At 36.6% G+C, this 27,569-nt stretch overlaps 2 protein-coding genes and 2 long non-coding RNA genes across 4 annotated transcripts; all 4 read right to left on the reverse strand.

Annotated features, from left to right (window-relative positions):
* Window positions 1–10,190: 10,190 nt before the first annotated feature.
* On the reverse strand, window positions 10,191–11,103 carry LOC128366583 (uncharacterized). Its single transcript, XR_008321865.1, has 3 exons — window positions 10,919–11,103; window positions 10,770–10,835; window positions 10,191–10,588 (listed from the first exon to the last, which is right to left on the reverse strand). It is a non-coding gene; the product is annotated as an uncharacterized LOC128366583 (long non-coding RNA).
* A 775-nt stretch (window positions 11,104–11,878) lies between these two features.
* On the reverse strand, window positions 11,879–12,592 carry LOC128366584 (uncharacterized). The gene is made up of 2 exons (XR_008321866.1): window positions 12,453–12,592; window positions 11,879–12,267 (listed from the first exon to the last, which is right to left on the reverse strand). It is a non-coding gene; the product is annotated as an uncharacterized LOC128366584 (long non-coding RNA).
* An 11,415-nt stretch (window positions 12,593–24,007) lies between these two features.
* On the reverse strand, window positions 24,008–24,745 carry LOC128366121 (hepcidin-like). The gene is made up of 3 exons (XM_053326794.1): window positions 24,597–24,745; window positions 24,422–24,499; window positions 24,008–24,298 (listed from the first exon to the last, which is right to left on the reverse strand). The coding sequence occupies exons 1-3, from the start codon at window positions 24,681–24,683 to the stop codon at window positions 24,203–24,205; spliced, it is 261 nt and encodes an 86-aa protein (XP_053182769.1). The 5' UTR covers window positions 24,684–24,745; the 3' UTR covers window positions 24,008–24,202.
* Window positions 24,746–26,195: 1,450 nt separating this feature from the next.
* On the reverse strand, window positions 26,196–26,938 carry LOC128366118 (hepcidin-like). The gene is made up of 3 exons (XM_053326793.1): window positions 26,786–26,938; window positions 26,611–26,688; window positions 26,196–26,486 (listed from the first exon to the last, which is right to left on the reverse strand). Exons 1-3 carry the CDS (start codon window positions 26,870–26,872, stop codon window positions 26,391–26,393), a joined length of 261 nt encoding a protein of 86 aa, XP_053182768.1. The 5' UTR covers window positions 26,873–26,938; the 3' UTR covers window positions 26,196–26,390.
* Window positions 26,939–27,569: the final 631 nt, after the last annotated feature.

The raw sequence follows: 27,569 nt of genomic DNA on the forward strand, positions 1-27,569 counted from the left end.
CTGGTGGTTTGCAGTGGTTAAAACACTACACACACACACATAAAACACATAATATAGTGCTGTTAGAACATGTAGTGTTACATTTAAATTTCTGAACATAAAACTGAGTTCTTGTAAGCGGCTGAGATAAAGAAAAACAGTAGTTCTTGGGGTCATGTGAAGGCAATACCTAACCCTTGGCTAAACAGTCCTTTTTAATGTATTTTTCTGCAATTAATCTTGCAAACGTGACCCATTTGGTTTGCCCTGGTTGTGTCTTTATGAAGGTATATATAACACTGGAAGACAGATACAGGCTTTTTTTCCTGATCATAGAGAACGGATATAAAGCCAAAGCAACTATATATAAATATCAAGAGTGAAAACTCACTGTTGTTTCTCTCATCAGGGCGTGGGTGTTTTTTTTAAATCAGTGGAGAACATGTCACAAGTTGTAATATTACACCATTAGACTCTGAAATGTTTAGATCAAGTGTGGCTGATGTGCTTTATATGTGTTTTAATGACATATTGTAGGAACGTTTACAAGCAGCTCATCAACTCTGCCTGTGCTTTCATTGGTTTGACAGATGCTGTATTTTGACTGGAAGTGTTTATCTAAATATTACGCCTGCCCTGTGGCTACTTAGATTAGGATCTGTTTAACTTCTTTCTTTTTCCCATCCTTTTTTTTTTTTTTTTTTAAACATATTAGGCCACCCGAGTTTCCAATTCCACCCCACTTTTGAACATGATTATTTTCGACTAAGCTGTTCACTCAGTACAAGGAACGTTAATATATCACAACCCTTTGAAGAGGGGACCCTGGAGGAAGCTCACCCAGTCAGTGTGTTCCCTTCGCCTTTCCAAGTCCAAATGCTGTGTGGCATGTTTGATATAGCAAATTAAAAAGAATAACGCAGGTTGTCAGGTAGGAAAGAGCCAGGCTACAAGGCCACGGCAATCAGGAAAACTTGGTCCGGCACTAGGCATGACTTCAATAAAATACCTCCAGTCCCACTTTTAAAAGCATTAGTCCAGGGCAAATTAAAAAGTAGAGTGCAATTAAAAGAAATCACTGTGTAAATGTTAGCATGTGGAAGTTTTTCTTTTCCTTTTCCCTTTTTTCCTTCCTCCTTGCTGAACAAAGAATGCCCCAGAGGCAGAGCTGCGCAGCTGCTGAATATTACTACATCCATGTGTTTTAAATGAGAACCCATTATAATCAAAATCATAAAAAAGGTAATGTGGCTCTCTTAAACATTTAAATTTAAGTTAACCAATGTAGAGTTCAAGCCTTTGTGCATATTTTTTGCAGTTCCTAATTGAATGAATCTTTGGAAGAAACATATTAAGCGACCATCAAAGAGTATGTATCAAGTATATAGCTCAATTTTCAAGTATTTGAAGAAATGGTACGAGTTATTGAAAGGGCTATTGCTAGTTCTGTTCCTCTAAACATTTTCTCTTTGCCTTTAGCCCAAATGATGCATCCAGACAAATGCCCTGTGTTATGCAAGACTGCAAATAAGAGTTTACAAAGACTATTGATTGATCAGCTGCTGGTTGTCATTTCCAGTCAGCCTTAACTTCAATATTGACTCGCTATTCAGCTGCAAAACAGTAACATGATTTGTGCTGCGTGTTTTATCTGTAACCCATTCTCCCCATATTTCCTTTCACTCTCACAACTTAGAGAGTCAATCAGCAGGTAAGAGTTGAGATTTCATATGAGATCAGCTGTTACTAGAATTGAAGCAGTGACCTCCCACGTCATTTCAGCAGTGGAAAAAACAAAATAGTGTAAAACACAAGGAGACAAAAAACAGCTTACTTTAGGCACTTTAGACAACCTACAGTAATAAGAAGAGCTCATCCAAAGTGCATTTGAAGTGATTTCATTTTCAAAGAAACCAGAGGGCCACATTGTGGATACATTCTGTGGGGCCTACTGGTCCGCAGAAGTCTGCTATGCGCTACCCTTTAGTTAAGAGTCACTGAGGGTGTCGCCTCACACCAGGACAGATGAGTTTCCATGGGAGGAACGAAGATGTCTGGCCAAATCCACTTTTCCCCCTTATTAAAATGGATATTTCCGAGCTGTCAGAGGGTGAAGTCTGGGTTTTCAGTGATCCTCACTGACTTCTCGCTGACAGAGGGCTTCCTTTCCCCATAGGTTCAGTATCTCCTGTGGCTCTATCCCCCACTGCGCAATATAACGGGTTCCCTATGGGTCCCGAGCCAACACAGCTCTGGCAAGCTTTTCACATTTCACTTAGCCGCACACACTACATTCACACACACACTCATTTACTGAGACTCGACACTGTTTCGGGTCCGCGGTGCAATTCCCACGTTCCAGCTGAGAAAATATATCATTAGTCCCTCATCGTGTAATGCTTGCCACGTTACGTTATAAGAGCTGGGTGTAAAGCGACATGGATAAAACAGGAGCAATTTCCAGTGTGTCTCATTTTGACCGCCAGCTCGGAATAAGTGGTGGGCGTTGAGAATTTGAAAAGGGGACAAGATGCGGTGTTGAAAAGGCCATTTTGCTTACCAAATACTCCTGGGTGGCTGGAAGAGTAAGCATTTCCATTGCAAATGTCTCCAATAATGTATTACAGCTATACGAGTGTTGGTCTTTACGAGTCTGTCTTGAAAGTTATATGGATTAATTAACTTTCCAGGCAAATTAAGATTCCATGCTAATTGTAGTCTAGGTAAATTTAATGAGATCTAGACAGAAGATGGGTATTGCACGAATAAGGTCCTTCCTCCACAGATGTTTACTCTTTGCTGTAAAAGCTTGATAAAGGATATGAAAAAGTTGGCTTTCTACTGAGAAGCAGACACCGAGCAACTCCGCCAACCGTGGACCGACATCCATGGGACTGTCACTGAGTGCAATCCATGTGTTGCTCTGTCATTACACGCCGAGATTGAGTGAAGACCCTTTTTTTGGCACAAGACCACAAGTTTTCTGGCTTTTTCACTTCGCAAACATTTTTACAAGCATGACAGATTGCGACCGAGCAGGCCGCAACAGACGGCTCTGTCACCTCAAAACAACCTACCCGCAGCGCCACACAAGACAGTTAGATATATATATCACCTCCCAGGAAGCAGAGAAAAACCCCAAAGAAGCTGTTGAGTCTGACCAGCAAAGTTGTGGCTTAATTAACGAACACAGGACACAGTCAAAGCAAATTAGAGACCAATGGAAACTCTTTGATTGGGTGCTTTGTAGAGTTGACCACATGGTGACCACAATGCCAATGGCCTCTTGTGTCACTCAACAGTGTCATATCGCACACCCAAGTCACTTTACGTATCCATGTTTATTCTCTATTTAGCCATGCAGTGCTCCTACCTATCTGGATTAGAAACCATCTCCTACATCCCCATCCCTGTATTTTCTTAATCACAAGTGCACAAGCCATTCATGTGGCAGCAATTTAGGCTGGCCGACACCCAGTGGTGAATGTGCCTGACCCCCTTTCTGCTCCCTCCAGCCCCCAACCGACACCCTCTGGAAAGCCACATCTATCGCAGGAGCCTTCAGGGCCTTGACTGGCGGCCCCAGACTATTAAACTGGGGATTGTGTGTGTCTGCTTGCATCTATGAACTGGAGGTAGTACACGTTACAAAATGATCTTCTGGGCATATAATATGTGAATTGACTTGCCCTGCCGCCTGTTTATTAATGAGAAGCATATAACAGTTTCATAAGCTCTATAATCCTGTTTAAACAGCCTTACTGTTCAGCTTCCTGTCTAGCAAACATCAGTGCTATGTCACAGTGTTAATGAAAGTTATGAGCATCCATGTGACTTAGCAGAAAACCAGCATGCATGTGCAGTGGTATCTGTTTTTTATCAGTTTGGTTTTATATCCGTCCCCATATCTTTTATCCGGGTTAGTGGAAAAAGATAAAAAAGCTATGTATATTGATGTTTTTATTACATCTTCATATTAGGAAATAGAGAAGCAGTTTAACAGTTTCTTTTGCGTACACGGTAGCAGAGTACAGATTTTGTTAGAGCAAAGGCTCCTGTTAAATTGTTTCATTGCTACAGAAAAGCAGTGCCCTTTGACTCTGTGCAGAAGACATCATCCGCTTACAAGCTCTCACAATAAAACCTATGTGCGCCGTAATAAGCCCTGCTTTGTCTCTAATACATCCAAGTGAAAACATTTATTGGACTAATTACAATGGTCTCCCATTGGATTTTCTTCCTGTGTTACACATGCTTTGGCAAAGTTCCCAGTATTGTGTCAAGACGTCTCACTATTCAAGAGTATGGTACCTACTGCCACGCATGGAGAGGAAAGGAAGGAGGGAGAGCAGATTGGAGGAAAACTACGATTGGCGGACAAAATATTGTAGCGCATTACAAAAGTTTGTGCTGATAGAGAAAAGCACACAGTTTGGGAAGAATGATCAAAACAAGAGGTTGTTGTCTAGTTTCAAAGTGCATTGCAGAAAAGTGTGGTATTTGAGGTTGTTGTCTGAGAGGCGCAATGACTAGATAAGTGGTTGGGTTTGGTAGCAATTAAGTTGTTATACATTGCGTTAATTTGTTAAATATAAAGCTGGTAGGAAAAGAAAGGAACAGTGGAGGAGGAAATGGACAAAAACAAAAATATAGGATGAATTTGGGACAGATGGAGTCAATGCCCAAGGCCAGGAGAGAATGGTAGAGTGATATGTGCCAGCTTGTGTGAGTACAGAGTACACTGCACTGCTGTTACTTGTTTGGTCAGAATACTGATAACAGAGTATCTGTTAAGAAGTGCCAAAACAAATATGCTTAGAAAACCCAGGATTACACCACCAATATTTCTTCTTTAATAAACGCAGAAAGGAAATGTATGTAGCCCTTACATTTAAAAAGGTTTCAAAATTCAATCTTAATACACTTATGTGTTATGACAAGTGATTTTAAGTTAAGTACAACTGTGTCTTAAAGGTTAAACAGCTGTTTAGTTAATTCCATGAAAAAGAAAAAAACATCATGAAGACAGTAAAATGAATATTCCAAACAAATCCATTCCAAATGACATAAAATGACCATGCCACCAAATTTCCAATCATTAAACAAAATTGGAAGAATATGTGACTGCTGTACATCTGGGCATTTGTACAAGGCGGCACTTGTGATGGCTACCAAGATGACTATGGCACATTTGTACAAGATCCAGGGTTCTCAAGCTGATATGGCACATACTGTATAACATGGGTTGTTGGAACTGTGCTGCTGTATGCATCAACTGTAGTTTTATGGCCGTTGAGAAAATTACTTGACGTGTTGGCCAGGAGGCATGTAGACTTGGAAATGCACCATCCTATTCCACAGGAACAAGCTGTGGGGATGCTTCTCTACAGTCACACCTGAAAGGCTTCTGAATGTAGAGGTTATAAAAAATGCAACATATTTCAGAGACATCCTGGAGGAAAACTTGCACGCAACTTGGAAGAAATTAAATTCTCCAAAAGGCAAAACACACAAACATAAAACTCAAGCTGAACAAGAATGGCTTCAAAATACATTTACTCTCTCTTAAGTGTCAAACTATGGGTTCAGATCTCATTTCAGCATATGGCTTATGGACCAGAATAGGTGTCAAAGTTGTTTGATAGATATTTTCCTTATGCTCACTTAAATACTGGCAAAAAAATGGTGTGTTAAACATGACTGGACATGATGTGCTGCTACAAATCGAGGTATAGAGATAAGGTGATGCTACACCTGTATATTAACAAAATATAGACTGATTCCAACAGTTAGAGTTATTAGTGGTTGTTAACACTGACATTGCAGTCACTAGCAAGCACATGGGCCAGCAATGTTATCAATAAATGATTGAAATGGGAGATTTCTTTTAATTGCAATGGGTATTTAAGAATACTGAAATTACACTGTTTAGCAAAACACCTGTGACAATGTAGCTCTTATCTTATCAATAATCTTGCCTGCTACTGTGCTGCTCTCCAGAGAATTCATTTGGTTCAGCTGCAGGTTCCTGAGTATTATGAAAAAACTGAAATTGTTGAAAATTAGGGCCAATTATTCCATTTGAGTGCTTGTAATTGTATCCTTTAGACTGAGCAAAAGATATTCAACAGGGTTTCCCTTTCTTTGGTGGAGGATTTTCTACCTAGGTCTAAAAAGTGCTACTCAAGTCATCCATGCAATAGCTGAACACATTCAATCTTGCACCTTGCTGTGAGGATTTCAAAGGTTCTGTCCTATCACTCTCAGGAAGAATCAAACAAAGTTCAAGTTGATTTGCTGTTGTGCAACAGACAGCATGACCCACAGCCAGCATTAGTTTTGGGAGGTTAATTCCCGAAAGCCGGTGAGTAATGATGATGACAATGAATCAAATGAGTGTAAATACCACCAATTTTTGCAGACTCAAACATTTGAAAAGAGCTGACACACACACACAAAGTCTGAAGAAATCTGTAGTTGCAAACAACTAAACTTCTCAAACTCTTCTAAGATGAAGAAATTGAGTGTTGCAGTTGGCTTTTATTTGCATTCAGGAGAGCACGGCTGTCCCATTTGTTGAAGTAAGAACATGATTGCCGAGATATTCTTATATGTTCACAGATGCAAAAGCAAATGGCACCTTTGAGCAAAGAACATACTGTACGTTTACAATCATAGATGTTCTTTTAAGTTCATGGAAGCTATGCTCATTTAACAGACTGAAGTGAGCTAGTTACCTTTAGCTAGTTCAAATGTGACTGGATGTTTTTCCCTCTGTGAGGCGTTCTCTCTGATGTGAAAGGATAAACAGAATAAGTGATAATCCTGGAGAGAAAGACCTTACTCAGGTCTCTTCTCTTTCACATAGATTGGATTATGACAGGCAGGAGCATCATCCCCAAGGGCGGCCACTTTTGCTGCAACTGTTGCGGATGGACCGACCCTGCTTGTGGTATGTGTGATTATTGACTGTCCATGGACTACAGATGAAAAATAGCTTCTTGGCTAACTTTGGTTTATCTCTGTCCTCAGTCCGGGATCACCACAGCTACAGCTCAATATGAATCTGTTAAACCTTTGTGTCAAAGCAGTTTTACCACTTTCAAATGTTCTTGTGGTTGCTAATACAGTATATGAATTTACTGGATTTGGTCATGATGTAGTTAATGTTTGCTCAGTGGTGTGGACTGCATCATCCATATACTTTGCTAAATATCTACAGATACTATATAATAAAGTGTCGTTTAAGCAATGGATGCACACTCAACAGATCATGAGGTATGCTTCTTTCTTAAAAGGTCTGCTGTCAATTGTGAGTAACGGGTTAACGGAGTAACCTCTTTTAACTGTGTGTCAAATGTAACTCTTGTGTTTAAGCATTTATGTCACACAGACTGGGACACTAGGAGAGAAAATCCCCAGTACGAGATGTTTGATTTATTTATTTATTTTTTTAAACAGGTTTATATTGAAATCACCTCAAATGTAAGAGAGTTTATCCTCATCTTTTATCAGGTCAAGTTAACTGGACAAACCTTGATTTACAGTTGATTTATTGAATAAATTGTACAGAAAATATGTCTCTAATCCTATATAAATAAAAATAAATACATACGTTTATTTCAGTGGAAAATGTATTAGATATTCAAAAGATATTAAAACCACATGGAAAGTAATTAATCAGTGTGAAAACAGCCTTAATGTAGTTAGCTTGCAATTTATGCATTACGTAATCATAGAATCTGTTTATAGTTAATGGGTTGTAATGTGTAATTTATTTGATATACCCGCTAATTAGTCTTTTTATTGGAGTTTTATACTGTATAATGTTTTTTGATTGTTAGCTAAATTAGTTTGAAAGGTTTTATTTGGACTTTATTGGGACTCCTTAAAAAAAATGAGTCCAACTTAAAACCAAAAGTTAAATAAATGTGCAAATATAACAAATGGTAAAAAGTTTTTTTTTACATTTCAAGAGCTATTTTCTGAGGTCCTTTTATTTACGTATCTTATGTTAAAGTATAAAAGACTGTTTTGTAACTGTGTGGGGAAGTGGGTGTTTGTTAAAACGTTACTCCATGCTCAGTTTACTGTTTTTAACAATCCCTGTTTTTAGAGTGAAGCAGAGAGTTAAAAGTCACAAACAGGAGAGCATAAAGAGAAAAATAAGACAAACACAACAAGTGCAGCAAGATAAACAGGTGACCTGGACCAATGAGATATCAAAGTGCAACAGATGCAAACACAAAATGTCATTTTCTTTTTATTTGACTTCTTCTTCATTTCCTGAAATCTGATTATAAAAATGCTTCAAAATGTGTCAGCCTCTAATTTGTATCATGCATGATAACTCATTGTCGTTATTTGACTTATGTTTATCTCCTAGTCTGTGTGACATTAATGCTTAAACACAAGAGTTACATTTGACACAGTTAATAGTTGTTACTCACAATCGACAGCAGAAACATAATTAATGAGTTTCCTCTCATAATCTGTCAAATGTGCATTGTCAAAACAGCACTTCCACACATTCGGTATTACTAAAATTAAACTTTATTGTGATAGTACACGTTAGAATTTGTAGATATTTAATCCACATCAAATACATTCAGATATTCCCAACCACAAGTACAAAAAAGTGGTAAAACTGCTTTGATACAAAAGCATAACATTAATATTTAGCAGTAGCTGTGGGAATCCCAGACTGGAGACAGAGACAGTGCACATGTAAACTTTGCTGTTAACATGCCTGAGTTAGCCAAGCAGCTTTTTTTCATCTGTAGTCCATGGATAGGATGTGACAGAGTCAATACTCAGGTGCAGCACATCCCACAACCAGGGTCTGGCTGCCCGCAACAGTGGCAGCAAAAGTGTCAGTCTCTGGGGCCGCTGTGGCGCTTATACCTTTTATACGTCATCTATGTGAAAGAGAAGAGACCTGAGCAAGGTGTTTCTCTCTAGAATTATTACTTATTCTGTTTATCCTTTCTGCCTCTGTGGAGGGAGCATCAGAGAGAACACCTCGCAGTGGAAAAAACATCTACTCACATTTGAATTAGCTCAAGATAACTAGCTCACTTCAGTCTGTTAAATGAACTTACCCTCCATGAATCTATGAACTTAATCCAATGCTGCTCCATGCTATCCTCCTGCTCTTCCACCTGTTAATAAATAGTGCACATATAAGAACGTCTCAGCAACTTTCATTTCTAATAAACAGATGAAATTTAAATCATGTTCTTACTTCAACAAATGGGACAGCAGAGCTCTCCTGAATGCAAATAAAGGCCAGTGCAATTGCCACTGCAATGGCAATGCTCAACTTCTTCATCTTAGGAGAGATTGAGAGGTTAAGTTGTTAACTGCAGATTTCTTCAGATCTTTTGTGTGATGCTTGTCAGCTCTTTTTAGAGTTGTTTGAGTTGAATTGAATTGGTGGTATTTATACTCATTTGATTCACTGTTGCATCATCACCGGCATCACTGACCTGCTTCCATGAATGGACTTTGCATCTGGCTGTGGATTATCTTGAAAGGTTTTATTTGGACTTTATTGGGACTCCTTAAAAAAATGAGTCCAACTTAAAACCAAAAGTTAAATAAATGTGCAAATATAACAAATGGTAAAAAGGCTTTTTTTACATTTCAAGAACTATTTTCTGAGGTCCTTTCATTTACGTATCTTATGTTAAAGTATATAAAGACTGTTTTGTAATTGTGTGGGGAAGTGGGTGTTTGTTAAAACATTAATACATGCTCAGTTTACTGTTTTTGACTTTTGAAGCAGAGAGTTAAAAGTCACAAACAGGAGAGCATAAAGAGAAAGATAAGACAAACACAACAAGTGCTGCAAGATAAACAGCTAACCTGGACCAATGAGATATCAAAGTGCAACAGACGCAAACACAAAATGTCATGTTCTTTTTATTTGACTTATTTTTCTGGCTTCATTTCCTGAAATCTGATTATAAAAATGCTTCAAAATGTGTCACACTTTAATTTGTATCATGCATGATAACTCATTGTGGTTATTTGACTTAAGGTGCTGGTTCATTATGAAGCTGTTCATCTCCTAGTCTGTGTGACATTAATGCTTAAACACAAGTGTTACATTTGACACAGTTAAAAGTTGTTACTCACAATCGACAGCAGAAAGATAATTTCCTCTCGTGTCAAATGTGCATCCATTGTCAAAACAGCACTTCCACACATTTGGTATTACTAAAATTAAACTTTATTGTGATAGTACACGTTAGAATCTGTAGATATTTAATCCACATCAAATACATTCAGATATTCCCAACCACAAGTACAATTAAAAGTGGTAAAACTGCTTTGACACAAAAGCATAACAGATTAATATTTAGCTGTACAGTAGCTGTGGGAATCCCAGACTGGAGACAGAGACAGTGCACATGTAAACTTTGCTGTTAACATGACTGAGTTAGCCAAGAAGCTTTTTTTTCATCTGTAGTCCATGGATAGGATGTGACAGAGTCAATACTCAGGTGCAGCACATCCCACAACCAGGGTCTGGCCGCACGCAACAGTGGCAGCAAAAGCGTCAGTCTCTGGGGCCGCTGTGGCGCTTATACCTTTTATGTGCCATCTATGTGAGAGAAGAAACCTGAGCAAGGTGTTTCTCTCTAGCATTATCACTTATTCTGTTTATCCTTTCTGCCTCTGTGGAGGGAGCATCAGAGAGAACATCTCGCAGTGGAAAAAACATCCACTCACATTTGAATTAGCTCAAGATAACTAGCTCACTTCAGTCTGTTAAATGAACTTACCCTCCATGAATCTATGAAGAAAGGCGGAGGCTCTTTGCTCCAATTTTCCTCCTCCTGCACTTCCACCTGTTAATAAATAGTGCACATATAAGAACGTCTCAGCAACTTTCATTTCTAATAAACAAATGAAATTTAAATCATGTTCTTACTCCATAAAGTGGGACAGCAGAGCTCTCCTGAATGCAAATAAAGGCCAGTGCAATTGCCACTGCAAAGGCAATGCTCAACTTCTTCATCTTAGGAGAGATTGAGAGGTTGAATTGTTAACTCCAGATTTCTTCAGATCTTTTGTGTGATGCTTGTCAGCTCTTTTTAGAGTTGTTTGAGTTGAATTGAATTGGTGGTATTTATACTCATTTGATTCACTGTTGCATCATCACCGGCATCACTGACCTGCTTCCAGGAATGGACTTTGCATCTGGCTGTGGATTATCTTGAAAGGTTTTATTTGGACTTTATTGGGACTCCTTAAAAAAATGAGTCCAACTTAAAACCAAAAGTTAAATAAATGTGCAAATATAACAAATGGTAAAAAGGCTTTTTTTACATTTCAAGAACTATTTTCTGAGGTCCTTTCATTTATGTACCTTATGTTAAAGTATATAAAGACTGTTTTGTAATTGTGTGGGGAAGTGGGTGTTTGTTAAAACATTAATCCATGCTCAGTTTACTGTTTTTGACTTTTGAAGCAGAGAGTTAAAAGTCACTAACAGGAGAGCATAAAGAGAAAGATAAGACAAACACAACAAGTGCAGCAAGATAAACAGCTGATCTGGACCAATGGGATATCAAAGTGCAACAGATGCAAACACAAAATGTCATGTTCTTTTTATTTGACTTATTTTTCTGGCTTCATTTCCTGAAATCTGATTATAAAAATGCTTCAAATTGTGTCACACTTTAATGCATGATAACTCATTATGGTTATTTAACTTAAGGTGCTGGTTCATTATGAAGCTGTTCATTTCCTAGTCTGTGTGACATTAATGCTTAAACACAAGTGTTACATTTGACACAGTTAAAAGAGGTTACTCACAATCGACAGCAGAAAGATAATTTCCTCTCATGTGTCAAATGTGCATCCATTGTCAAAACAGCACTTCCACACATTTGGTATTACTAAAATTAAACTTTATTGTGATAGTACACGTTAGAATATGTAGATATTTAATCCACATCAAATAAATTCAGATATTCCCAACCACAGTACAAAAAAGTGGTAAAACTGCTTTGACACAAAAGCATAACATATTAATATTTAGCTGTAGCTGTGGGAATCCCAGACTGGAGACAGAGACAGTGCACATGTAAACTTTGCTGTTAACATGCCTGAGTTAGCCAAGAAGCTTTTTTTCATCTGTAGTCCATGGATAGGATGTGACAGAGTCAATACTCAGGTGCAGCACATTCCACAACCAGGGTCTGGCCGCACGCAACAGTGGCAGCAAAAGCGTCAGTCTCTGGGGCCGCTGTGGCGCTTATGTCTTTTATACGTCATCTATGTGAAAGAGAATAGACCTGAGCAAGGTGTTTCTCTCCAGCATTACACTTATTCTGTTTATCCTTTCTGCCTCTGTGGAGGGAGTATCAGAGAGAGTAACACCTCGCAGTGGAAAAAACATCCACTCACATTTGAATTAGCTCAAGATAACTAGCTCACTTCAGTCTGTTAAATGAACTTACCCTCCATGAATCTATGAAGTTAGGCGGATGCATGTTGCTTGAATTTTCCTCCTCTTGCGCTTCCACCTGTTAATAAATAGTGCACATATAAGAACGTCTCAGCAACTTTCATTTCTAATAAACAAATGAAATTTATATCATGTTCTTACTCCATAAAATGGGACAGCAGAGCTCTCCTGAATGCAAATAAAGGCCAGTGTAATTGCCACTGCAATGGCAATGCTCAATTTCTTCATTTTAGGAGAGATTGAGGGGTTAAGTTGTTAACTCCAGATTTCTTCAGATCTTTTGTGTGATGCTTGTCAGCTCTTTTTAGAGTTGTTTGAGTTGAATTGAATTGGTGGCATTTATACTCATTTGATTCACTGTTGCATCATCACCGGCATCACTGACCTGCTTCCATGAATGGACTTTGCATCTGGCTGTGGATTATCTTGTCTGTAGCACAACAACAAATCAACCTTGAACTTTAAAATTAAAAGCTAACTTAAAACTAATTTATATAATGTGTTTGATTCTTCCTGAGAGAAATACAGTAGGACAGAACCTTTGAAATCCTCACCGCAAGGTGCAAGATTGACTGTGTTCAGCTATTGCATGGATGACTTGAGTAGCACTTTTTAGACCAAGGTAGAAAATCCTCCACCAAAGAAAGGGAAACCCTGTTGAATATCTTTTGCTCAGTCTAAAGGATACAATTACAAGCACTCAAATGGAATAATTGGCCCTAATTTTCAACAATTTCAGTTTTTTCATAATACTCAGGAACCTGCAGCTGAACCAAATGAATTCTCTGGAGAGCAGCACAATAGCAGACAAGATTATTGATAAGATAAGAGCTACATTGTCACAGGTGTTTTGCTAAACAGTGTAATTTCAGTATTCTTAAATACCCATTATGATTGAAAAAAATCTCCCATTACAATCATTTATTGATAACATTGCTGACACATGTGCTTGGTGGTGACTGCAATGTCAGTGTTAACAACCATGAATGGTTCTAACGGTTGAAATCAGGACATATTATAATATACAGGTGTAGCATCACCTTATCTTTAAACCACGGACGCATGTTCACTCATAATTAGTTATTTTGCTGATAATATTTAAGTGAGAATATGGAAAAATCTATTAAACAACAATGACTCCTAGTATCCTGATACATAAACCATATGCTGAAGTTAGATCTGAACCCAGACGTTGACACCTCAAGGAGAGTAAATATATTTGAATACATTGTCCCTTAATTATATACATTGACATTCTTGTTCAGCTTGAGTTTTGTGTTTGCATTTTTTGCCTGTTGGAGAATTCAATTCCTCCCAAGTCTCTGAAATATGTTGCATTTATTATAACCTCTACATTCAGAAGCCTTTCAGGTGTGACTGTAGAGAAGCATCCCTACAGCTTGTTCCTGTGGAATAGGATGGTGCATTTCCAAGTCTACATGCCTCCTGGCCAACACTGCAATAGACACCATGTAATTTTCTCAACAGCCATTAAACTTGAGTTGATGCATACAGCAGCACAGTTCAAACAACCCATGTTATACAGTATGTGCCATATCAGCTTGAGAACCCTGGATCTTGTACAAATGTGCCATAGTCATCTTGGTAGCCATCACAAGTGCCGCCTTGTACAAATGTCCAGATGTACAGCAGTCACATATTCTTCCAATTTTGTTTAATGATTGGAAATTTGGTGGCATGGTCATTTTATGTCATTTGGAATGGATTTGTTTGGAACATTCATTTGACTGTCTTCATGATGTTTTTTCTTCTTCATGGAATTAAATAAACAGCTGTTTAACCTTTAAGACACAGTTGTATTTAACTTAAAATCATTTGTCAATGAATGTCAATGTCATAGACTATTTACTTATACAGCTGCACCAATGAAGTATTAGGTGACAGAGACAGAGACATATCTTTCTCTCTCTGCTCTCCTGTTGTACTGATTACTGATAAAAAGAGGGATTTTAAAAGAGCTCGGTAAACTAAGCAGGGAGTATTGTTTTAACAAACACCCACTTCCCCAAATAGTCACAGTCTTTATACTTAAACATACAATATGTAATAAAAGAAACTTCGAAATTAACTCTTGAAATATAAAAAAAAGCATTTTTACCATTTATCATGTTTGCACATTTATGTAACTTAGATGTAACTTAATTTAGACTTTATTTTGGTCTTAAGTTGAGCTCATTTTTTAGAAGTCACAATAAATCCTTTCAAACAATAACAACAATAACAATAAGAAACATTATTCACCTATTCACATTCCTGCAAAAGAGAAGACGCCTTTCAGCTACAACTTGTACTACAGGGCTAATTAGCAGTCATATCCAATAAATTACACATTACCACCCAACAGATTCTATGATTACTTAATGCAAATTCCTAACCTAGATAATTACAGTGAGGCTGTTTTCAGATTGCACCAACATAGACTGTATAAAGTTGGATGTAGTGAGGTGTGACCCATTGATTTGCATTGTATGCAATGAACCTCATAAAATTCAATAATACATCTATATATCTATGCATAATTTTCCCATTCCTGTTGTGATGCCAGCCTATTTCTTTAGGCAGGTACATGCTGCCAGTGATGAGGCAACAGTGGCCCACATACACATAAATGGCGCACACTCAACCATCAGGATAGGAACTCAAAGGAGCCAATAACTGTCCATGGACAATAATAATACTACTAATGGGTACTATAGAGTTATTTTTTGAGAACTATGTTTTTTAATGTTAACACGGTGCTGGTATATCACCTGTTTCTGTTGTGTCCCTCATTGTTTCTCTCATCTTTCCCGCTTTGCTCTCCTGTTGTCTTCCCTGTCCACACACACACACACACACACACACACACACACACACAAAATCGAGAGAGTAAACAGCAACTTCCAAACAGTGCATTGTTCTGATTGAAACTGAAACTTTTAAACCACACAGTTAACACCAACATCCTTTACCTTCTTAAACATACACTATATGGATCACATTGTGTCCCAAATAGAAAATAAACTCAAAGTATGTTTGCATGTTTACATACTGGTAAAATAGACTACACATGTGCACATTTTTAAAGTTTAAAAGAGAGCTCAGTTTTCTAACCTAGCATGTGTTCAAACCTTTAAATGCATTCAGCTAACTAAACAAGCTAAATGACTCATAGCAGTCTGTGTTAGTAATAGCAATATTAGCTGGAAAGTGTACAAAATAGATTCCATTCATTCATACATGTTTTAACAAACAAATCATCTGATTACTGATCACAATCGTCCTGTCTTTGCCAACCAGAGACAACTTTGCAAACATGTACTATCTTGAGTTTGTTTGTGTTAAGCATTGAGTTTTGTTGCAGTTACTATCAACATTTCCAGGTTTAATCAAGACAGATACATTTGTCCAGTTCAGTAATGTTTATTAAAGTAATCTTTAGTTTTCTTGAGTTAAATGTTTGGTTTCTTTGTTCTAGCTCCACATACTCACCACACTTTCTCAGGTGTTAAAGGGGGTGGTGCTCTTGCTGACATCATCAGTGATGTCATAGATTAAACCAAGTATGGGGGGGATTTATTGTGTTGAGTTAAATGTTTTGGTGATTAGCATTGGTGTTTCATGGTTTCCTCCTTTTTAACCAAAAGTTGAGGTACTTTGCAACCTGTAAAGCTAAACTTACTTTAAATCATCTTAATACAGTGACTGTGACACAGAGTTGACTCGTGCAGCTTAACCAGCAGAATTTTCTTCAGAGTTCAACACATACAAACACATATAAGTAGGCCTTTCAAAAGTTTTGATTAAAAAATCAGCGATTTTTCATTCCTCATTCAGCTTCTGATGACTGTCTAATGACTGAGTGACATATGACTGAATAAGCAAATTATATTTGGCTATTTAACTGATATACACATACACATATAGCCTTCTGCTTTAAAACACACACTTGCATTTCAAAATTTCTTTGCTTGAACCAATATTCAAACTTCAGCAGCACAAACACTTTCTTTGCCCCCCCCCTCATGCTGCCCATGTCTGCACACCATGCATCAGAACAGTATAGCACAATGTGCAACAGCATTAAACACAAACAGTCAGCTGAGTCTGATGGGAATGTCATTAGTGTTGCAGGTATTTGGTCATAATGATGGAATGTCAGGGGGTTACCAAAGTTATTACAATTATTTTTCAGGGGACGTTGATCTGTACAAAACTTTATGGCAATCCATCAAGTAGTTGTTGAGACATTTCACTCAATACCATAATATCAACTTAATGATGGCAATAGAGAAAGAACTCAAAGGATCAGCAAAGTTAATAGGTTTCAAAAAGTTTTAAATTTCTTTATTGGAATCCATCCAAAAGTTGCTGGATATCAATGTGCACCAAAAACGGACCAACATTGTCATCCTTACAGCACACAGTTCAGCAAGGTGAAGTAAAGGAGACAGACTGAAGTACAGCTGGGGATTTCTGTTATTGCACAATACACTACTGTACATTTGTTAAGCTAAGTTTATTCACCCTTACCTTTTTCAATGTTAATAGCCCATAGTCAATCATTAAATGTTTGTTTCCTCCCTATTGTCATTGCCATCATTGATTTATCACTCACAATATGATGTTTGAATTAATCTTGAGGTGTTCAACAGATGATTTAAAATAATAATAATTGAACTACATTTTTTGTGTTTTTTATGCATTATGTTGAAAGCTCAGTTCATCTCAGTGTTTAAAATGCTTGAATGTAATCCTTTCCTGGAAGCAGGCACATGCTGTCAGTGTCAATGCAACATATGCCCATGTGAGTACCAGCACATTTTGCACACTCAACCATCAGACAGGAGAAAATATCTGACGAGATCAGGATGTGCAGAAAGCCATGTACTGTGCTTTTTACAAGACGACTTAGACCACTCACTCACTTTGAAGATGAAGACTTTCGATGTTGCAGTTGCAGTGGCCGTCATGCTCACCTGCTATCCCAGCTGCTGGAGTGAATAGCAACATAATAAAAACTACTTTGATTTTTTTAATGTAATGTTTTGAAGGTAAGATGTGATTCCTGATTAAACATGGAATACATTAACAGGCACAAGAGCTGGAGGAAGTGATGAACAATGACAGTCCAGTTGCTGCACATGAAGTAGTGCAGTATACTGTCACAATAAACTTTACTGTTAAAAATCGAGTTTGTGTCAAAATTGTGTTTAACCGTCCCGTTGTCCTTGAGTCAAGAAAGGAAGGAAGGACGGAGGAAAGAAGGAAGGAAGGTAGGAGGAGGGAGAAAGGAATAATAATCATAATAATAATAATAATAATAATAATAATAAGAGAGTTAAATCTGCTCACATTATGATTATAAACAGCATACTGTAGAAATTAAGGGACATAAGACTTCATGAATGGACAATCAATTATGAGTTGATTATAATATTATTGTCATTACATTAATGTGACAGTGTTTAAATTGCTCCACTGTATATATGAGTTAGATCTATTAACAGTTGGTAATGTATGTTAGGACATCCATAATGCAACTGTAGTAAAGTTATATAAGAAATAAAAAGATTTATACAATCATTTGTCATTATGTCTTTATCATATGTAACAAAGACTGGAAGTGCAGATTAGATATAAGGGTTAGGGTTTGAGGCAACTGAGGCAACAGTAGCTCAGTGAGTATAAGTACCAGCACGTTTTACACCTTCAACACATCTGCACATCAGACACAAGAAGAACTCTGATTTGAAAACTTTAAACAGTCAAACCTTCCTAAGATGAAGACCTTCAGCGTTGCAGTTGCACTGGCCGTTGTGCTCACCTTCATTTGCATTCAGCAGAGCTCTGCTGTCCCAGTCGTTGGAGTAAGAACCTCATCTGCTTATTAGTTACAAATGCTTGTGTCAAGATAAGCTAAGATATGTTTCCTAAAATGATGAGCAATGACAGTCCAGTTGCAGCAAATGAAGAGACATCAGAGGACTCATGGATGGTATGTTCAGCTAGCTTAATGAATGAATCCAAATATGTGAAGCTAATAAAAATAAATGAGAGAGAAAGAGTGAGATCATGCAGCAGATCAACATGTTGCTCATGTCTCTTGTCTTTCACACAGATGCCGTATAACAACAGACACAAACGTGACATTACGTGTCGCCCTTGCTGTACTTCAAACCCCAGAGATTACACTGTCGGCTGTGGAGTGTGCTGCAGTTTCTGAAGATTCCTGCAACAACAAACACTAAATGATGTTCTGTCTTTAAACTGTGTAACACTTTACATTGTATTAAAGTTTGTACATTTGTTTTAATGCAGTTAATGTGAGCTCAGTGAAGTGATTTCATCATCCACATATTATGTTAAATATCTGCACATACTGCAGTGTACTGTCACAATAAAGTCTGTTACTAATATACATTTTGTCTCAGTGTTGTTTCATCAGTTCATTTATTCTCAAAACATTATTAGTTGGAAAAATATTTTATGAGTATCAATTAGTTTGCATATTGTGTAAAATGAAAATACATTTTCCAAAAAAACATTTGGTTTTATCCCAAGTACACTGAAAAAAGTGACTTTTTGGTGCAGTAAACTCTTAACTGTCATAATTTCTAACTTGTATTTTTAAGATTCAGTAAGAACCAGAGTCTCTTAAGTGAAATTAAACATTTTATTAACGTAATACGTGAATTACTATTCCTTATACTATTTAAATGTTTAATAGTTGTATGTACATAAACCTAGACATACTACATAAACTTTACTCTGAAAGTGTAGCGTTTTGAAACGCATGCACGACGCATGCGCACAGTACAACAGGACTGACTGCTCCGGACGTTACAGGACCACAGAGCAAGGTGTAGCACGTACGACAGTCATTTCGCAGGTAAGTTATTATCGTTCTGTTTTAAATGTGTGATAATATATAAGTCTGCATGTAGTTTGACGCAAGATATGTCACTGTTCATAAGTTAATTTAAAGTTAGCATAACGCCACATTGGTCCGTGCTGGCCTGTAAGTAAAAAAAAGTAAAGTGGGAGGGCTGCAGTTTTTCCCCCATAAAAATAATTAAAGTTAGGATATTAAAAAAGCACCAACGTAACGGTATAACGTTTATCAACTGCGTCTGCACTAATTTGGGTTAACAAATTTTTGACTATTATTTTACTCAGGATTCATGTTTTTGTAGTTCAATGAAAGAATCAATTGTTCATTACAAGTTCTACTCGCAAATAAATCATGTCATGTGTTAATTGTTTTATTTAGCTAGACAAAACAAAATGTTCATTTGTGTTTGTTCATGATACAGTTTATTTCTTATGAAGTCTTATTTTTTTTAATCCAAACTTTCTTTATTGATTTTTACATAGAAAAAAACAGGATCTTGGCATTTGTAATAAACAGTAGCCTAGTTCTAGGACGGATTAATAGATCCAGTTCTCCAATACCCATCCCGTCCCACCCATCCTTAACTACCATGCATTCAGTCCACTCACTCTCATCACAGACATGTATAAAAGTACAAATTATACACAAGGAAATACTAATAATAATAATAATAAGAGAAAAAAGATATATGTCAGAGAGAGGAGAAAGGAAATAAAGATAAATAAATAATAGAAATAGGGAAATAAAATACATAAATTACAAATAAATACATAAAGCAAAATAAAAATAAAAATATAAAAATAAAAAGGGGGAGGGGAGGGGGCTCAGTTGGTTTCTGCAACAATAGTCAGAGAGTCAGTGTATGTAAGGAAGGGCTGCCACATCTTGTAGAAGCTGCTTGTGGAACCTTTCAAGGAGAACCTAATCTTTTCTAATGTAATGCACTGTAATACCTCCTGAATACATTTATAATGAGTCGTGGGGGGGGGGGGGGGGGGGAGACCATTTTAAAAGGATGAGTCTTCAGGCAAGTAGTGTGGTGTATGTGACAATTTTTCGAGTGGGCTTGGGCACATTGTGCGAAGAGAATAATCCAAAGAGGGCAGTGAGGGGTTCGAACAATATGATCTGGCCTGTAACTTTACTAATTGTCGTCCAAAACTCAGATAACTTAGGGCAAGATAGAAACATGTGTACAAAGTCAGCAGGAGCCTGCCCACTATTAAGTCTTATTAAAATATTTTTCTATCTATCAACAGGAATCAAATCAGAACAGAACATTATTCTCATCATTCAGGCAAGTAGAAAATAATGTATGCATGATATAATATTGTTTTGTTATTTTCCCTTATTCATCCATTATAACGTAATATTAAAATTGTGACTGAATATTTTAGACTATTGTTTTAATACCACAAATTGTGTCTCTTCATTTTCAGGGTGCCCTTTGGAGGTGCCAGTGGACTTTGTGGACAGTTGGAGTTGAGGTCTAGGGAGAGGATGTGGAGGAGAAATTCATCAGGGAGAAAGAGTAGGCCTCTTGTGATATGAGAAGGTCGTGTACAAGATGCAACATTAGGTCATCAAAACGCTTAGCGCTCATAAAACATTCTATGTTGAAGCATCCACACACTGGTCAAGGCCGGTCACTACCCTGCTTGTACTCAGATTGTCCTTGTTTATTTAAAAGTTGGGGAGCACTTCATGCACATTTGTCTAGAAATCATACACAGACTCAACAGTCAGGGCAGATAGTTTCATTTTCGTGTCTTGTATGTAATTCATGTAGTTTTAACACAGAAGCAATATTTTGAACACCTCGGGACTCATCTGAAAAAGCACAAAACTTAATTGAAACTGTTAATTGTATTTTTAAAGATTGTGACTACAGTACGAATATATATTCAACTTTTGCTTCACATAAAAGTAGGATGTACAATCCTCACTGCATTGAAGATTTTAAAAATACTGTATTCCAGACACATTCAAGTCAGGCAAGTGAGGTAACAGAGGATAGTAGTTTGATTGAAAGTGAAGTTAAACATTCTTGAATATCTGAGTATTATATTTCTGTAATGAATGTTGAAACAAAAGTATTGGGACATCTGCACTTTCACGGTTCTTGTTTGTGAAACTGTTTAAAATGAAAAATAAACAGTTTAATTGCATTGTAATTTAGTTGTGTCATATGTGATAAATATATATTAAATGCATAGAGTATTGGTTAAAAACTGGCAATGATGTGGTAGCACCCGCCCCATGTGTTGAGGCTATAGTCCTCTGCAGGTGACCTCGGTTCGAATCCCACATCAAGCAGTCCTATCCTGCTGCATGTCATTGCCCCCTCTCTGCCTCCAGTTTCCTGTCTCTCTACACTAACCTGTACATTAAAAGGCAAAAGGCCCCAAAAAATATTCTTAAAAAAAAAAAAAACTGGCAATGATTACCTAATTTCAGTGAGTAATGTAACGTAATTCTGTCAGGGTCTGTCGTGTCTGTTTCCTGTTTTATTTTGACACCCTAGTCTCTGTGCTCACTTCCTGCTCCCCGTGTGATTACCTGTCCCCGCCCTTATGTGTTTCACCTGTGTCTCGTTATCCCTTCCCTACTGTGTGTATTTAACCAGTGCTCCCCTGTGTGTCAGTCCCAGATCGTCTTGTCAGTTTTCTGTAAGAGTTCCAGCGTTATTCCTAGTTTTGATTCCCAGTGTTATCGACCCGTTTTGCCTTTGGGATTTCGAGTTTCTGCCTGGTGATTTTGTACTTCTGCCCTGTGATATTGGACTTCCTGGTTACCGACTCTTGGACTGAATAAACTACTTGAGAACTGATTCTGCCTGCCTGCATTTGTGTCCGCCAGTCTCTGTGTTCTGATAAATTCAACCAACTAAATTAAAATGTCAAGCACAAGAAAATAATTAAAATATACTAAATTACTTCATAACAGCAAATACTACAGATATATAACATTTACTGAACATTTTGAGTAAAATGATGTTCCTGCCTATGAAAAACAAGTAGACTTTACTTAATTTGTTTAAATAAATATAACTTCAAACTTGGATGTAATTAAGTAAATGTTACTTAATATTGTCACAACTGTTATGTTTTATGGTATGTAAAATTTACTTGATACTGGCAAGTGAGTGTTAGTTGATATTGCAGCATTAAATTTTACTTAAATCATTTACGTGCAAATACTTACGATATATATTTTTTAAGTAAATCTTATGAGTTATTTTTTTTCAGTGTGCTGACCCTGCTGACACAAATCACTTCTTTATCACATTATCACAACATCTGAGGAGCAGCACCTGATGTTTACATAATCACTTCATTTCTAAACTAATTTGAATTCACTTGCATGTAAAGTAATGACGTACATGTCATTATGTTTACCTGTTCTTTTTTTGTTTTGTTTAGCAAATCTTCAAATCTTTATTATAATTATGTCTTGTTTTTTTTATTTCAATTATTTGTCACCAAAGTAAAAGTAGCTGTGACAGAAATCTAAAAAATTAAAAGAACTGTGATGAAAACAGTGATTGTATTCCAGCTCTTGTTTACTGACAATATCACAATGCTTTCTATATTTAACTGATAAAATTCAGTATGTGAATTCATTTAAGGAATGTTCACTATGAAGAAAGCCAATGAAGTACAGTCAGTGTCTGTGTTTTCATCACAGTTACATTTTAAGCTGCAACAGAAAGCTAAGAGATGAAATTGTGACACTGATTGTATTTCAGTTATTTTCTGACAATATCACAATGTTGTATCTTATATTTATCTGAAGACATACATTATTTTAGTTAATTTAAGAAATGTTCACTATGAAGAATGAAAGCACTATGAAGGAATAATGAGTTGTATATGCAATGCTATAACAATTAACTCAAAGAGAAGTTATGATTTGTTCCATCTGTGTTAAATGAAGTAAATATTTCTGTGAATGTTCACTGTGAGAGACAGGATTCAAGTGTCTAGAGAACCCCAGTCAAAAGAGCACTGATGCAGTTTTCAGTTCATGTTTGCCATGGGTTCTAATTAAAGGTATCACAAAGACCCTAATTAAAGGTCTTTCAAATGGTTTTAAGAATTCACATGACGGTTACACTCATGATATAATACTAACAGACTGAGGTGAAAGCTGCAGGTCCCAGACTAACAGTTCACTTCCTCACCAGTTGATGATCCGTGTAGAAAATACTGAATTATTTAAATTCTGCTGACTGTGATACCTACAACAGCTTTATTCTATCATCCCAATTTTTCATGACTTTGTCAATGAATGTGTTCCTAATGAATTAATAATATTATTTTCTATTTCTGGGTTTTAATAAATCCTTAAAACTACCAGTGTATTAGGGTGATGGAGAACCCAAGTCAAAAGAGCACTGATGTAGTTTTCAGTTCATGTTTGCCATGGGTTCTAATTAAAGGTATCACACTATCAGAGGGGACAGGGACACTCTGTCAGTCATTTTAAAGACTTTATAGACAGACTGTACTTGGGATGAAAACAAATGTTTTTTTGGAAAATTGACTTTCATTTTACACAATATGCAAACTAATTGATACTCATAAAATATTTGTCCAACTAATAATGTTTTGAGAATAAATGAACTGATGAAACAACACTGAGACAAAATATATATTAGTAACAGACTTTATTGTGACAGTACACTGCAGTATGTGCAGATATTTAACATAATATGTGGATGATGAAATCACTTCACTGAGCTCACATTAACTGCATTAAAACAAATGTACAAACTTTAATACAATGTAAAGTGTTACACAGTTTAAAGACAGAACATCATTTAGTGTTTGTTGTTGCAGGAATCTTCAGAATCTGCAGCACACTCCACAGATACCAGGGGTGCAGCAGCCACAGCAAAAGCGACACTTAATGCCACGTTTGTGTCTGTTGTTATACGGCATCTGTGTGAAAGACAAGAGACATGAGCAACATGTTGATCTGCTGCATGATCTCACTCTTTCTCTCTCATCTATTTTTATTAGCTTCACATATTTGGATTCATTCATTAAACTAGCTGAACATACCATCCATGAGTCCTCTGATGTCTCTTCATTTGCTGCAACTGGACTGTCATTGCTCATCATTTCCTCCATCTCTTGCACCTTAAAGTTAAACAATTGTACACATTCATATTAGGAAACATATCTTAGCTTATCTTGACACAAACATTTGTAACTAATAAGCAGATGAGGTTCTTACTTCAGTGACTGGGACAGCAGAGCTCTGCTGAATGCAAATGAAGGTGAGCACAACGGCCAGTGCAACTGCAACGCTGAAGGTCTTCATCTTAGGAAGGTTTGACTGTTTAAAGTTTTCAAATCAGAGTTCTTCTTGTGTCTGATGTGCAGATGTGTTGAAGGTGTAAAACGTGCTGGTACTTATACTCACTGAGCTACTGTTGCCTCATGACGGACAGTACCTGCTTTCAGGAATGGACTGGCTACACTCTGTCTTCCCAACATTCCCATGTCCAAATGGGAAATCCCTGAGGAATGGGAAATTCTCTCTTTTTGTTTGTCAGACTCATCTTTCATCGTTTCATCAAATCAAACATGAACCTTTCTCCTACACAGCTCTATAATACATGATGCTTATATCTAATCTGCACTTCCAGTCTTTGTTACATATGATAAAGACATAATGACAAATGATTGTATAAATCTTTTTATTTCTTATATAACTTTACTACAGTTGCATTATGGATGTCCTAACATACATTACCAACTGTTAATAGATCTAACTCATATATACAGTGGAGCAATTTAAACACTGTCACATTAATGTAATGACAATAACATTATAATCAACTCATGATTGATTGTCCATTCATGAAGTCTTATGTCCCTTAATTTCTACAGTATGCTGTTTATAATCATAATGTGAGCAGATTTAACTCTCTTATTATTATTATCATTATTATTATCATTATTATTGTTTTTGGCATCTTTACCTTTATTTCACCATCCACAGTGTAGAGAGACAGGAAACACAGTGAGAGTCTTAACTAAAAGGATATCAGGGTGAATCATTTTCAGAAGGTTTTGAAATAATGAGACTCTGATTTCAAACAGACAAAAATAAAATAAGGTTTTTCATTTCTAGCTGATGACTGTGGGTTTTTATCATCTGAAATGATGACTGTTGCTAACAGATTTGATCAGCTGTAGAAAGTAAACTGATGCTGTTTTAATGTTTTGAAGTGATTCATTTAAAATGCAAAGTCTTTGAAATGCTTTTAAGAATTCACATGATGGTTACACTCATGATATAATACTAACAGACTGAGGTGAAAGCTGCAGGTCCCAGAATAACAGTTCAATTCCTCACCAGTTGATGATCCGTGTAGAAGATACTGAATTATTTAATTTCTGTTGACTGTGATACCTACAACAGCTTTATTCTATCATTCCAATTTTTCATGACTCTGTCAATGAATGTGTTCCTAATGAATGGATAATATTATTTTCTATTTCTGGGTTTTAATAAATCCTTCTTAAAACTACCAGTGTATTGGGGTCCTGGAGAACCCAAGTCAAAAGAGCACTGATGTAGTTTTCAGTTCATGTTTGCCATGGGTTCTAATTAAAGGTATCACACTATCAGAGGGGACAGGGACACTCTGTCAGTCATGTTAAAGACTTTATGGACAGACTGTACTTGGGATAAAACCAAATGTTTTTTTGGAAAACTTATTTTCATTTTACACAATATGCAAACTAATTGATACTCATAAAATATTTTCCAACTAATAATGTTTTGAGAATAAATGAACTGATGAAACAACACTGAGACAAAATATATATTAGTAACAGACTTTATTGTGACAGTACACTGCAGTATGTGCAGATATTTAACATAATATGTGGATGATGAAATCACTTCACTGAGCTCACATTAACTGCATTAAAACAAATGTACAAACTTTAATACAATGTAAAGTGTTACACAGTTTAAAGACAGAACATCATTTAGTGTTTGTTGTTGCAGGAATCTTCAGAATCTGCAGCACACTCCACAGATACCAGGGGTGCAGCAGCCACAGCAAAAGCGACACTTAATGCCACGTTTGTGTCTGTTGTTATACGGCATCTGTGTGAAAGACAAGAGACATGAGCAACATGTTGATCTGCTGCATGATCTCACTCTTTCTCTCTCATCTATTTTTTATTAGCTTCACATATTTGGATTCATTCATTAAGCTAGCTGAACATACCATCCATGAGTCCTCTGATGTCTCTTCATTTGCTGCAACTGGACTGTCATTGCTCATCATTTCCTCCATCTCTTGCACCTTAAAGTTAAACAATTGTACACATTCATATTAGGAAACATATCTTAGCTTATCTTGACACAAACATTTGTAACTAATAAGCAGATGAGGTTCTTACTTCAGTGACTGGGACAGCAGAGCTCTGCTGAATGCAAATGAAGGTGAGCACAACGGCCAGTGCAACTGCAACGCTGAAGGTCTTCATCTTAGGAAGGTTTGACTGTTTAAAGTTTTCAAATCAGAGTTCTTCTTGTGTCTGATGTGCAGATGTGTTGAATGTGTAAAACGTGATGGTACTTATACTCACTGAGTTACTGTTGCCTCATGACGGACAGTACCTGCTTTCAGGAATGGACTGGCTACACTGTGTCTTCCCAACATTCCCATGTCCAAATGGGAAATCCCTGAGGAATGGGAAATTCTCTCTTTTTGTTTGTCAGACTCAGTTTTTATTCTTTCATTAAGTCAAACATGAACTTGTTTTATTCTCCTGCATCATATATGATGCTTATATCTAATCTGCACTTCCAGTCTTTGTTACATATGATAAAGAACACACATGAATATTAAATTAAAATGACAAATGATTGTATAAATCTTTTTATTTCTTATATAACTTTACTACAGTTGCATTATGGATGTCCTAACATACATTACCAACTGTTAATAGATCTAACTCATATATACAGTGGAGCAATTTAAACACTGTCACATTAATGTAATGACAATAATATTATAATCAACTCATGATTGATTGTCCATTCATGAAGTCTTATGTCCCTTAATTTCTACAGTATGCTGTTTACAATCATAATGTGAGCAGATTTATCTCTCTTATCATTATTATTATTATTATTATTATAATTATTATTATTATTGTTGTTGTTTTTGATATCTTTGCC

This window comes from Scomber japonicus, chromosome 10 (genome assembly GCF_027409825.1).
Source record: "Scomber japonicus isolate fScoJap1 chromosome 10, fScoJap1.pri, whole genome shotgun sequence".
Classification (NCBI taxonomy): Eukaryota; Metazoa; Chordata; class Actinopteri; order Scombriformes; family Scombridae; genus Scomber; species Scomber japonicus.